This window comes from Pteropus alecto, unplaced genomic scaffold (assembly GCF_000325575.1).
Source record: "Pteropus alecto unplaced genomic scaffold, ASM32557v1 scaffold38, whole genome shotgun sequence".
Classification (NCBI taxonomy): Eukaryota; Metazoa; Chordata; class Mammalia; order Chiroptera; family Pteropodidae; genus Pteropus; species Pteropus alecto.
Window position 1 is genome coordinate 1,472,915 of NW_006442512.1, and position 13,707 is coordinate 1,486,621.

General features: G+C 49.5%; 1 protein-coding gene across 1 annotated transcript; it reads left to right on the forward strand.

The window, feature by feature from the left end:
* The first annotated feature begins 5,177 nt into the window (after positions 1-5,177).
* On the forward strand, positions 5,178-6,722 carry RPP25 (ribonuclease P and MRP subunit p25). Its single transcript, XM_006922612.3, has one exon. The coding sequence runs from the start codon at positions 5,401-5,403 to the stop codon at positions 6,037-6,039; it is 639 nt and encodes a 212-aa protein (XP_006922674.1). The 5' UTR covers positions 5,178-5,400; the 3' UTR covers positions 6,040-6,722.
* Positions 6,723-13,707: the final 6,985 nt, after the last annotated feature.

The following is a 13,707-nucleotide window of genomic DNA, read 5'->3' on the forward strand; positions in this document are numbered from 1 at the left end:
CATGGATGGACCTCGAGATAATCATGCTAAGCGAAATAAGCCAGACAGAAAAAGTTGAAAATCACATGATATCACTTATATGTGGATATAAACCTAAAAGCAACAAACGGACAGGACAAACGAACAGAGACTCATGGACATGGACAATGGACTAGTGGTTACTAGAGGGTAGGGGGTGGGGGAGGAGGGGACAGATAGATGGGGTAAAGGGGGTGAAATATAGGGGGGTAGCAGAGGGTGAAGTGGGTAAAGGGGATTAAATATATGGTAGCTGAAGGAAACTGGACTTTGGATGGTAAACACACAATAGAATATATAGATGTCAAATTATAATGTATACCTGAAAATTGTATTAATCAATGTTACACCAATAAACTTAATAAAAAAAAAGGATCCCAGCATGTTCAACAGCAAAAAAGATTAATATTCCAAAGAGTGCAATGAATCCCTTCTAACCAACATTCTAATAAAGCAGTTGTAAATTTGAAACAAATTAAAAACAAACAAACAAACAAACAAACAAATAAAATGTCTGAAAATTCTTTAATACTGTTCCCTTCAAGAAGTGGAACATAATTCCCCTTAGATGAGGCTGTGCCATAAAAGGCACTGTGGCTTCTTGCTTGTTTTCGTTCTCTCTCTTTCTCTCTCTCTTTCTCCCCCTCCCTCCTTCCCTTCCTCCTTCACTATTTATTTGTTCTGGGGAAGCGTGCTGTTATGTCAAGAGCATGTCTAAAGAGAAATCCATGTGGTAATGAACCAAGGCCTCTGACCAACATCTAAGTAAGCTTGGGAGTGGAGCCCTCAGGCCCAGCCAACACCTTCACAGCAATCTCAAGAGAGGTCTTGACCTAGAACCACCCCATAAGCTGCTCTTGGATTTCTAGCCCTCAGAAACTATATAAGATAATGAACATTTTTTGTTTTAAGCTGTTGAGTCTTGGAGTCATATTTATGCAGCAGTAAATAACCAAACATTTTCCCTACTGTAGGAGCCCCCTCTCTCCTTGCTGGGCAGCTCAAAATCAGGTGAGGTAGTAAAATGAATCAGAGCACTGCCATTCAAATATCTGTGATTGCTGCTTTCTAGCTGTGGTATATTGGACAAGTTACTTAACCTCTCTGTGCCTCAATTTCCACATTTGTTAAACAAGGATGGAAAGGAAGATTGTGAAGATTAATGAGGGACTAGATCTGTTAGAGTACTTGGCCCAATGCTGGGCATTTGTTGAGTGCCTGATAAATCTGAGTACCCAGTTCCTGACTCCTCTGCATGCTCCCAAGCCCCTACTGGGAGAGGCTGGGACTAGGACCAGAGGCTTTTGGAGCTCCTCATCCTTGAGAGACTTTCATGACGTGACCGTTTTCTGTCCCTCATGCTGGACCCGGACCAGATGAAGGTTGCTTTATGCAAAGCCCTCTTAGAGACTGTCTAATGGTAACTGATGTTCATTCTGACATGAATCAGCACCTCTCCCCTGCTTCCTGTTATGTGCTGGTTCCTAGAACAGGTTGTGGCCCTGACCTGGTCAACTATGGAAAGTAAATTCCGTATCTGGTAGCATTCACATAATGGTACCCGTGACTATTCCTCCCTTAACCATATATAATTCTTTGGTACCTGCCAAGCTGCTTGGGGATTCATTTCTCTGGCAATCGCCCAAGACATACCTGATATAAATTTCCGTTAATAAACTCCACTAATTACCAACTGAAGTGGCCAGCCTCTCTTTTGGGTCTTTTCCCTGCCGTCTGCTTAGGGAGGTAGATTTTGTCTCTAGTTTCTCCCTGGGCCTGCGTGTAAATGAACAATCCTCCTCTTGCCATTGGAGATAGAGGAGGAGGAGACTTACCTTGTGCCAGGGATTTTCTCCCAGTCTTGGGATGAGAGGAGACTTGTCCACAACATGCAGGTTGTACTACTAGAAAGGGCACAAATCTGGCCAATGCAGAGCAGGGCCTGGTGATGCATTGGCCAGGCTTGTGCTCCATCCTAGCCACCCAACCACCTTCTCTTAAGGTGAAAGGAGTCTAATTTGCTACTCGTTAGTCCCTAATACATTAAGAAAACTGAAATCTCCAAGGCTTTACCCATTTCCTTTCCTTTTCACCACATTTATTTCCCCCTCATCTCTAAAATTTTAAAAAAATTCTCTAATTACAAATAATATAGGAAAAATTTTAGCCAACATTTCCTGAGAACTTACCAGCCAAGGTTCTAATGTTATGGGTTTCACAATCACTTTATGAGGAAGGTTCCTATGTTAGCTCTATTTTACAGCTGAGAAAAAACCAAGGCATAGGGGTTAAGTGAATGCTCAAGGTCACACAGAGGCAAAAGAAGCTAATGAAGCACAGGCTTCAAGGCCAGTATCTCACTGACATGGGCAGTTCCAAGGCTCTGTGCTGAATTTCATATTCATATTTAGTAATTTAGCAATTCTTTTCTTAAAGAGGCCCACAAAAACTGGATGCCGCCTCAAAGATAACAGAATAGTATGCTGTTTTGTTGCAGACATTTAAAAAATACATTTACATTTATAAACATGCATACACGGAAATAGATTCCCCCTTTTAAAATACCTATGGTCCCACTGTGTATGTAGCTAGCATCAAACTCTTTCAACAGAAAGCCCACGTCTCTAATCGTCTCAGGGTATGCGCCACAGATGTTCAAATTTATAGACCCACCTTTTCAGAGTTGAGTCCTCCACTGCCCTTCCAACCGTGACCGCCCCTTCCCCGGGGTTCCTCCTCGCGTATTCCTCCTTCTCCCCGCTCCTCACCTGTTTCCTCCCTCACGGCTCCCCCTTCCCCCCTAAATCTTTGCTACCTCTACGACTCCCCCATTACTGGCTGTTCCCTGCATTTCTCCTCTCGTCGCGCCCCCGCCGCTTCCTATGGCCCCTCTCCCGCCCCGCGGACCTTATTACACTTACAGTTCAAGCCACCGGCGGATTCTTCCGTCCTGCCCCCGCTAACCCCTTCCCTCGCCTTGACCTCCCTCCCTAGCCCTGCTACTCCGCCGCCCGGCGGGAGCGTACAGCCTGCGGGCTACGATGCGCTCTGACAGGGTAATGAATGGCTTCAGCGGTAATTAGGGACCCGGCGGCTAATCACCATGTGCATTTACATTTTAAGTACTGCAGAGCGAGCGGGGAAGGGAGGGGACCAGCCGGAGGAGATGCGGGCTTTCCGCGCTCTCGCTCCTCCGACTCTTGTGAATGAAAGTCTTGCACCTCTGGCGTCTGGGGAGAGTGGGGGCGGTGCCTTCAACGGGCAGCCCAGGAGGGTGCCCCATCCTCGCCCTACGCAAAACTCGAGCTCCCAAGCCGCTTCCTCCTATTTGCAGACCCCTGCCTGCATCCCTCTCCACCCCTGAAAGTGAACTTTCGCTTAGGCTTGCATACCCCGTGGATGGAGAGCTCGCTTCTTCCATAACTAGACAGTTCTAACGTAGCTTCCAGTTGTTCGGGGACTTTTTCTCAGGCCTAACCAAAAACTGCCGCCCTTTAAGTCTCACAACTGCCCTGGCCTTACAGAGCCTGAGGGGTTCCTCGCACCCCGCCACACGCTGCAGACAGTCTTTATATCTTCTCAAGGCTGCTGTGCCTCCAGCTCCTCTGGCTGTTCCTCATGGGGTTCGCAGGAGCTGGCGCCAGGCTGAAGTCCAGGTGCGGACGCAACCGGAGGTCGCCAGATCTCAGCGTACGAGCAGAAGATTGGAGAGGAGGTCGGTCACTCATACGTTGGGGCGCAAAGGTCCACCTGCTCCAGCCACTCCCAAGGGGCGGTAATGGGGTAAGCCCCGGATTCTGAACAGCGGGGCCGGAGAGCTAGGAGTTAAAGGATGCCGAGGAGGCTAAAGCAGCCGTGAGGAGGGAGAGGACTCCAACAGTCCCCTCTGAAGACTGGGGCCGAGCTCCTCCTGGCACTGTCTTGACCCCAGCACTTTCACGGTTGCCTGCCCGCTACATCTCTCTGTGCACTTCCCCGCCATGCTTCGTCGTAGTCACGGCACTCCCTCAGTTCTGATTGTGCAGTGCGAGATGGGGAGTGAAAGGATGAAGGGCGAGGCAGTGCGAGATGGGGAGGGAAAGGATGAAGGGCGAGGCGCTGGGGCAGTTCTAGGAAGGGTCTAGCTCCTCCTCCAACTCCCTTCCTCCCTTCAGCAGTCCTTCAACCCCTAACCATGCCTCTATCTTGATTGTTCATCTCTTCTGGCAAGAGATCCGGGGCTACTCTCTCGTCCCTGCGGAGCTCCTGGAAAGGGGCACCCAGTAGCTTCATAATGACACCAAAGCTTCAACTTCCCACATTCCTCCCTTTTCTCTCTTAAAAGTTTAGTCTTCGCGTAGTCTCCTTTTTGAAAAAAGGACCTCAGAGGTCTCGGGGGCGGGGCGGAGGGGCCAAGGCAGACCGACAACGAATTCTATCTGGAAGAAAGGGGATCCATGTCAGCCGAAAGCATGCCTGGCTCACCCTAAGGCGTGTAGCTCTTATAGTGGACTTTCAGGAAGACGTGGAGGGAGTTTAACTCTTCTTGAGACGGGGTATCTCCTTGTTCTCTTCCCATTCATCCTAGGGAACAGCCTGGCCCAGAGCCTCACTCCCCACTCCCAGGGGTGTCCGAGGGTCCGGCAACCTCCAGTCTGGTCAAGAGCCGCGAGGCTGAGACCTCAGTGTCCGGCTGCCCTGAGAGAACCACGCCGCGACATAGTCATCCGAGGGCAGGCGCGGAGTGGGGTCCGGAACCAAAGCCGCCCGCACTTGCTGACCATGCGCAGGCCGTCCTTGAGGCAAGAATATTGGCTCAGGAGCTGAAGGGATGGAGTTCGGGGGAGGTCCCTAGAGGAGTAGGGGAAAGAAGCCCCGCAGACCGCTTGTAAATCTTTCCTTGGGAGGGGAGAAGAGGCGGCCTTCAGTTAGAACGCGGAAGGGCTCCGGGACCGGCTTGAAGTGGCATTTGCACAGCAATTTTGGTTTTTATTCAGGTTGTCAGTTCATAAGGGTTGGCTCGCGGAGGACTGATGGCGATTATAGGGGAATTTCGCCTACCAAGTCACCCCCTGGCTCTGCCTGTGCGCGCCACAACGCGCGCGGATCCCACGCCCCTATAGCAGAGGATCCGACTGGATCAGAGAGGCAAATGAGGGTGGGGCGGGGCCTGGCGATAGGGGCGGGGCTCCCAGCCTCCCGGGCCGGGCCTAGGCTAAAGGCGTGGAGCACCCGGCGCTGAGAGCGCGTAGTAGAGCAGCGCCCACTGTACAGAAGTGGGCGACGACGATCGCGCCGTCCCAGTCCGCCCGCCAGCGTCCGCGCCGCTCCCGCACCCTTACCCCTGCTGGCCCTTGCTGGGCGCGGCCAGCGGCCATGCAGCCCCGAGGTTGAAGCGGCCCCATGGCGAAGCCCGCTTCCCCACCGGCCGGACAACGACGGCGCATGGAGAACTTCCGTAAGGTGCGCTCTGAAGAGGCGCCGTGTGGGGGCGGGGCCGAGGGGGGCGGCCCCGGCTCCGGCCCTTTTGCGGACCTGGCGCCGGGCGCGGTACACATGCGAGTCAAGGAGGGCAGCAAGATCCGGAACCTGCTGGCCTTCGCCACCGCCAGCATGGCGCAGCCAGCCACGCGCGCCATCGTCTTCAGCGGTTGCGGTCGGGCCACCACCAAGACCGTCACGTGCGCCGAGATTCTCAAGCGCCGCCTGGCTGCCCTGCACCAGGTCACGCGGCTGCGCTACCGGAGCGTGCGCGAGGTGTGGCAGAGCCTCCCGCCAGGGCCCTCTCCCGGGCAGAAATCTAGCGAGCCGGCCGCCAGTCTCAGTGTACTTAAGAACGTCCCCAGTCTCGCCATCCTACTTTCCAAGGATGCACTGGATCCGCGCCAACCCGGCTACCAGCCCCCGAGCCCCCATTCTGGCCCCTCGTCCCAGCCAGCCGCGCCGACGTCCAAGAGGAGCCTAGGGAAACCCGCTGCTGAAGGCTCTGCGAAGCGATCACAACCTGAGGTAGGTGGTGCGGAAGAGGAGCGGACGGCCTAAGAACTCATGGCTCTGGGCCACCGAGAGTAGCTGGATCTTAACCCCAGCGCCTCGACCTTGAGACGCACCTCCAGCCCTTCAGCCTCGGTCTTGTGGAGCTCACAGCCTGATCTCAGCTCCTCAGACTGGCATCATGGACCCCACGGCCACAAGAGAGGGACCCCAGGGAAGCTTCCTGAGGTGGTTGCTCCTCCACTTGCGTTGCCTGAAGACGCAGAATTCCATCTTCAGCCTTTCTGAGCCATACTGGGACCTTCTTCAGGGAGGGAATGCTGAGCAACCTGAACGTTGCTCAGGACCCCCAGTGTTTAAAGGCAACCAGCATTCATGAGGGGGACAGGAGTGTGGAAGCCAAGGAGAGAATGCTCTTGGAATCACCTCCATCATTGGCACGGAGGGCATGGGGTGAGAAAGCTACTGCTTGGAGGCAGGGGCGTCTGAGTTGTGGGGAGCCCCATTCTACCCCTCACCCCAGGACAGTTACCTTTCTAGTGTTCCTTCCTCTACTTTTAAGGAACATCCTGAGATCATGGTGGCAGGTGCGTCACCATGGGCTCTAGCTCTTTTAACATCCCCTGTTTGCCATGCTAACCCAGAGGGAGAGACCCAGGACAGAACTCTCCATGCCTCCTCCCTTGAGCCCCACAGCTGGAATCTTGCTTCCAATAAAACAAACAAAAATGGCTCTGTCCCAGATTTTTTCCTAACCACTTGCCTGTGCAAAGACAGCTCTGGCCTGCCCCCTTGTGTCTCAGTCCCCTCTAGCCTGGGTTCCTTAGCCTTTGGAGTCTTCAGAGTCAGGCACAGAGACAGGACCGCTTTAAAATGGTGCAAGAGGCACATTGCCTAGGTCCTGGCTTCTCTCTCTCTCCAGCCCTCTTTGGCTGTCTCTGGCATCAGGGTCTTATGGCTGGAAGGCAGCCTGTCTCCCCCTGTGCATTACCACTAAGGGAGAGAGAGCAGCACATTACTTTTCTGCGAGGAGAAGGAAAGAGAGCATTGATAAACTCCCTTGGGGGGGTCACTGCCAAGGGTGGCAGACCCTGCTGGGGTCCCTAAACCTGCAGCCTCCTGCCAATAGACTGGGCCTTAGCTGGAAGGCTGGCACAAAGTCCCCTGATCTCCATGGGTAGAATCTCCACTTCACTGCTCGCTCTCTGAGAAAGGACAGCACACCCTTGGGAGAGGGGGAGGAGAGAGACTGAGCACTAATCCACTGCTGGAAATTACTATTCAGCAGAGAAGCTGGGACTTGGGCTGTGAATCACTGCAGGCTTCCTGATAAGCTGTGCCTCCAGCCCTGCACAGCTGTCTACTGAAAGATAACAGCCTCATAAGCCTCTGCCCAACTCCATGTCATCTGGGGGAGGGGGTAGTACTGTGTGCTGGAAGAACTCTAGCAAGTAAAAGTGGGGGACACATAGCCCCAGGATCTCAGAAGCACACCTCACTCCACGTAACTCAACAGCACCCTAGGAAGGAGGAGATGGGGAGGAATAAAAGTCATTTTGCTGGCAGAACCCTGAATAAGTCCTGCTGGTGACAAGAGGTGGGATTCTGCAGCTGACAGGAGGGGCTCTTCAGGGAGTTGCCCTCGCTTCATATCTCTACTTGAGCTTTGGATCAGTTAGCCATGCCATCCAGACTCCAGCACTGGTTGCCCTCCCCAGTGCAAGACTCCCAGTGGTGAAGGCTCACACCCACAAAACTGTCAGATTTGTTGTTTTCGATGAGTCCCTGGGGAGGACTAAGGGGGTTGGGTGTGGTTGTTGACCCTCTCAGGGGTGGCCCAATAAGGGTGAAAAAAATGTAAATTATCCTAACAACCAGTGACCCCTGGGTTGGTCCTGGGCTTCCTCACTAAAAATAAATGATAAAACTTGAAAGAGGTTCTGCGTGGTAGAAGCTTAAGGGAGACTGAGCTTGGTTCTGGAAAAGGTCCAACTCTCCAAGACCACTAGTGTCTAAAATCCTGATTGCCAGTCAACAGGACTTTGCAAGCAGAGGCTTTCTTTGTTGATGGCTTGGGTCAGGTAAGTCCCCTTCCAGCCTGGAAACTTCCTAGTGTGTGGAAGAAGAGGGACATGTTACTCCACTTTCAGAGTGTTAACCTGCCCCCATAGAGGGCTGTTTCTGCCTCCCATACTGGAAAGCAGGTTATGAAATGCTTTCTTCTCTGCCGCCACTCCACCCTAGCAGGTTCAGTTCCCAGGCTTTTGAAAGGATGCCAGTGGAACCTAGCACCCATGAGCACCCCACCCCTGCTTTGCTAATCCTCTAACCCTCCTGACCCAGGAACAGACTCCAAAGGAAGGTGACTCATATCCCTGTATATCTCCCCCAAGCCTGAGGTGGGACCTTGAGAAGTGCTGGAATAAGGGGGGAGGAGAAGTTGCTAGGGGAGCAGCTCAGAGACAGCCCACTTTGGGAGCCAACTAGTGCAGAATGGGAGGGAGTGGGAAGCTCCCCTGTGACCTCATCTTTCCAGTAGCAGCTGCTATCCAGGAGCTCCTTGAACCCTGCCTTGGGGTATTTGTAGGCTAGAGGTGATGGTGAAGACTCACACCCACAAAACTGTCAGATCACACAATCAAAAACCATTTGGGAACATAAATGTGTATAATCCAAGTCCAGAGCCTGTTGTCAGATGGACAGTGGACCTCCAGCCAGGCCTTGAGGGACTTCATTGTTGTTGTGCCAGGTTCCAATCCAGGTACGAGGAGGGAAGGGAGTAAGAATCACAGAATAATCAGACGTTATTTCTACCTCAAGGAAGTCTCTATCAAGTGGGAAAGAAAAAAAAGTTACAGCACAATGCCATGGTAGTGGGAGAAGGCAGGAGCTCTGAGAAAGGGCACCTAATTCACCCAAAGGTGTTGATAGAGCTGGTTCCCCAAGGACCAGAAGGTCTGGGCAGGAAATTCCAGGCAGAGCACAGAGGGATGATGCTGCATTTGGTGTTGAGGCAGCCTCAAGTGTCTGAAGGATATAAGCATCTTAAGGTTACATGGTAAGAGGCAGGTGCGACTGGAATACCGGGTCGGAGCAAGGCCACAGGGAAGCCACAAGAAAGTAGGGGGCCAATGGAAGCCAAGGAGTGCCCTGGTCTGCTTGGTGTTTAAGAAGGATCCCTCTGACACTTGTGTGGGTGACAGGTGGATTGAAAGGGACCTGACTGGATTTCAGAGGCTACAGGAATGTAAGAGATTGTACAGTAGTATTGAAAACAGAGATGGGAACAGAATTGATAGGATTTCACTTCCATTACAGCCAGGACAGAGGAGAGTTTTTCCTTGTGGCATTAGCCCTAGCCTGGCTAGGACTTGACCTTCTATCCTGGCATCCCAGGGGACGTGCAAGAGAGATTTTTTTGGGGGGAGGGGTGGGGAATGTCCACAGCTCTAAATTGGTAAAAGCCTTCAGAGTTTTCCATTGACCAATAAATCTGCCAGGCATGTTCACTGCACAGTAGGGAGAAGACTAGGGTCAGACACTCCCACCCGCCCCCACCACACACACACACCCTATCCCCTTTCTCCATCTCCCAGCCCCATTAGTTCTGCAGTTTGGGTTATTACTATGTCCACATTGGCCACTTAGGGATGCTATAGTCCCCTCAATTTCACTGAGATGTTGAAACACCTCCAGGTTTCCCAGGGAGAGATGTAATTGAAGAAAGGGAGGGAGGGAAGGAGGAAGGAAGGAAATGTGGCCACAGAGGGGCTCCTTGGTGACACCAGGTTTCTTCTCAGAGCACAGATCTTATTGTGTAATTGTGCCTTCATTATTGTGATCCTCTGGTTGTCAGTTTCCCCACTGAACCAGAAGCCCATGATTGAATGGATCCTGCCTGTCTTACTCTCTACCCAGCTCCTAGTACACAGGAAACCCACAGAGAGGTGGTGACTGAATGAATCGACTGGCTGACCCAGATTTCTGAACTATTCCGATGCTACACAAAGTCCTTAACTGTCTAGCTCCATGGACAGTGGCCAAAGATTCCCCTATCCCCAGCTCAGACAGCTACAAAGACTCAGCTTTCTTTGTTAAAAAAAAAAAAAAAATTATAAGGATGTGCAAAAATTAGAATCTGCATATATTGCTGGAGGGAATATTAAGTGGTGCAGGCAGTTCCTCAAAAGTTAAACATAGTTACCATTTGACCCATATGATACTCCTAGATAAATACCCAAAAGAATTTAAGACATATGTCCACACAAAACAGGTACTTGCATGTTCATAGCAACATCACTCATAATAGCCAAAAAGTGGAAACAACACAAATGTCCATAAACTGATGAATGCTTAAACAAAATGTGGTATATCCATATAATAGAGTATAATTCTGCCATTAAAAGGATGAAGTATTGATTCATGTTACAACATGTATGAACCTTGAAAACATTATGCTTACTGAAAGATACTAGACAAAAAAGAATCATACGTTGTATGATTCTATTTATATGAAATATCTGGAGTAAGCAAATCCACAGAGACAGAAAGTAGATTGGCGGTTGCCTAGGGCTGATTGGGTTGTTGGATACTGTTGGCTATGGGGTTTCTTTTTTGGGTGATGAAAATGTTCTGGAATTAGACAGTGATAATAGTTATACAATATAGTGAATGTACTAAAAACCACTGAGTTGAATACTTCAAAAGGGTGACTTTAATGGTGTGTGAGTTAATCTCAATAAAAATTACATCTTTTAGTGATTTTCTGATCATAAAAATAATAATTTAAGAAATTACATAAAAGGAAGGACAAAAGAATAGAAGAAAGAAAGGAAGAAAGAAAGAAAGATCATTAGAACCCTCCTACCACCATTGGATGACAGCCTACGGGATCACCTCCGAAGGTTGCTTCCTGTGCTACCCCTTCTCCCTGATTCTTGGTGATCCATGTGGTTTGTTTGTCCACTCCAACTCCATGCTTTATCCCCCATCTCACAACCTGCCCTGCTCTGGAAAAAGAACTTCTATAATTTTACAACAGGAATATTCTTTTTCTAGAGAGTTAACGGTTATCATTTATAGAGCCCTTACTGTGTGCCAGCCAGGACATATTGTTTTACAAGCATTATCTTATGTAATCTTTTCAAAACTTATTAGGTTGGTTCCATTTATTATTCCCATTTTATAGATGAGGAAATTCTGGTTCAGGAAATTGAAATAACTTGCTTAATGGCATATGACAGAGCTATAATTCAACAGCAGCTAGAATGCCATTCTCTCAATGCCTTGTCTTGTTTATCCTCATTTTCAAAGCAGTCTAGCATAGTAGTAGTGTGATCCCCATCACTGGAGGTGCTCAAGTAGGGACCTGAGGAAATGGAAGCAATGTTAAATTCAATCAGACTAATGGCCTCAACGTTTCCTTTCAGCCCTGAAATGGCAGGATTCTTTTTTTTTTCCCCCTAATAGGCTTCATTCTCACCAGAAAAAAAAATAGAGCTTTTCTATTGAACGTGCACTTCCCTTTACTAGAAATTCAAATGGTGGAACAGTGTCTTTATATTTATAAGCTCCTCAATAACATTATCTGTTCTCTCTTCACACATCAGAGGAAGTGCCTCATTATAATTCTTCCAGGATGAAGGCTCTGGCTGCAGCAGGAAGCTGATAGGCTTATCAACTGGTGATGATGATATCCTTGAGGCATTGAAAGTCCAGCAGCTGCTTCTCCAGAGGGACAAAAAAAAAGTAGGAAGAGACAAAGACCCTAATGGCCTTGGGAAAGAACCAGAATGTCTGGTCTAAACTCATCCAGGAAAGACCACCCACCGGAAACAGCGGAATGGATTGGCGCCTGGAGGCACAACTGAAGGCAAACTTGGGAACAAGCAGCTCCCCTGCACTAGCGGTGTGGTAGACTGAATTCACAGATGGACTCCAAGATTCATGCCCCCTGGTGTACATGCCTTGTATAATCGTAGCAGAATCCGTAAATTTGTTGGGATAGCATTTGCAAGATTTGGCTACTAATCCCTTTACTTTTGAGTTAATCAAAAGAGATGTTGCCTGGAATGTGCTTGACCTAATCAGATGACATCTTTAAAAGAGGGTGAAGTGTCTCCTACTGGCTTGAAGAACTAAGCTGTGGTATTGTGAGAGGGCATATGGAGAGCACCATGTGGTAAGGCCCTGAAGATGGCCTCTAGTATCTGAGAATGCTCCTTGGCTAACAGGTAGCAAGAAAAAATTGGGACTCAGTCCTACACCTGTAAGGACTGAACTCTGCCAACAACCTGAACAAGCATAGAAGAAAACTCCGAGCTCCAGATAAGACCACAGACCTGGCTGACATCTTGATTTCAGTCTTGTGAGACCCTGAGTAGAGAAACAGCCTAGAATTCTGACCTACAGAAACTGAGAAATAGAAATGGGTATTGTTTTAAGCTGCTTAAATTTTTTAAAAGTTTGTGGTAAATTGTTATGCAGCAACAGGAAATTAACACAGGAGTCTATTCCTTCATCCACAAAACAGGGTCAAATACTTCTAAGGTTGTTATGAGGCTTAAGTGGGATAATAAAGAGTTTGAGCATGCAATGACACATCATAAATTATAGTCATAATTGTATTAAACAACCACACTCTGGTAGCCAATCTAAGGCACTATAGGCAAAGTGGAGAGACTGACAGGAGAGTGACCAGTGCTTTTCCAGTTGTGGGGGCCCTAACCTCATTCTGAGCTTCCAGCTCTTGGGGATTTGATGAATATTAATGAAAATGCAAAGAGGTCCAAGCTTTCCCAGGTGTCCTTTGGTTTGGTTGGTGGGAGGCGAAGGCAGCTGCTTTGAAAAACACTTTTTTATCCTTCTCCCAGCCAGGTTCATACCCCCTAAAGCTACACTGCTAGGGAAGGAAAACGGCAAACGCTGCTGATGCCCAGAAGAGAGGGCCTGGAGTGAGGAAGAGGACCCTGAATGTCTATCTTTTCTTTCCTCAGTGAGTCCAGGGATAGAGAATGAGGGAAACCAAGACAAAAGAGACCATCTCATTAATTCTGAGTAGCTGTGGGATAATTCAGACCTGGGGGAAGTGGCTCCACTGCCCAGGAGCTCAAAGTCAGGATGTAGGGCTAGGCCAGATTAGATGTTAAAAGTCTTAGAACTTAATATTAGGGGCAGTTAGTTTGGCCAGAAATATCTGGAATTCTCAAAATTGGAGATTTGTTGAAAAGAGCCTAATTCCCGGCAAACAACCTAATTTCTGAGCCTGTTTCCTTATCTGTAAAATGAAGTGGCTATACTCATTTTTAATGCTTGAGAGTTTGTGATGTAAGAAGTTACTAATAAGATCCCTTATATGTAAGCAGTTCGTTCTCTTATTTTAGGCTCAAACCGGGGCGTAAGTAAATAAAGCATTTTTATTATAATTTGTCATTATTGTTATCATTCCCATTTTGAGGTGATGGAGTTGCTTCCGGAGCCGGACTTGAACCACGATACCGTCCGCGGCTCGCTCCTCCGCTTCTTGCATCTTTGCTTCCTGATGGCCGCTGCCGTCCACGGAAGCAGAGATCTCACGGAGAAGACAGCAGCGACGAGACAGTTTGTCCTCAACGGGCCGCCGTAGCCCGGCCGGAGCCGGGCGGTGCTTCTTCCGCCAGAGCGCGAGGGACGCAGTGGGCGGGACCTCATGCTCCGCCCACTGTGCGTCGGTGCGTG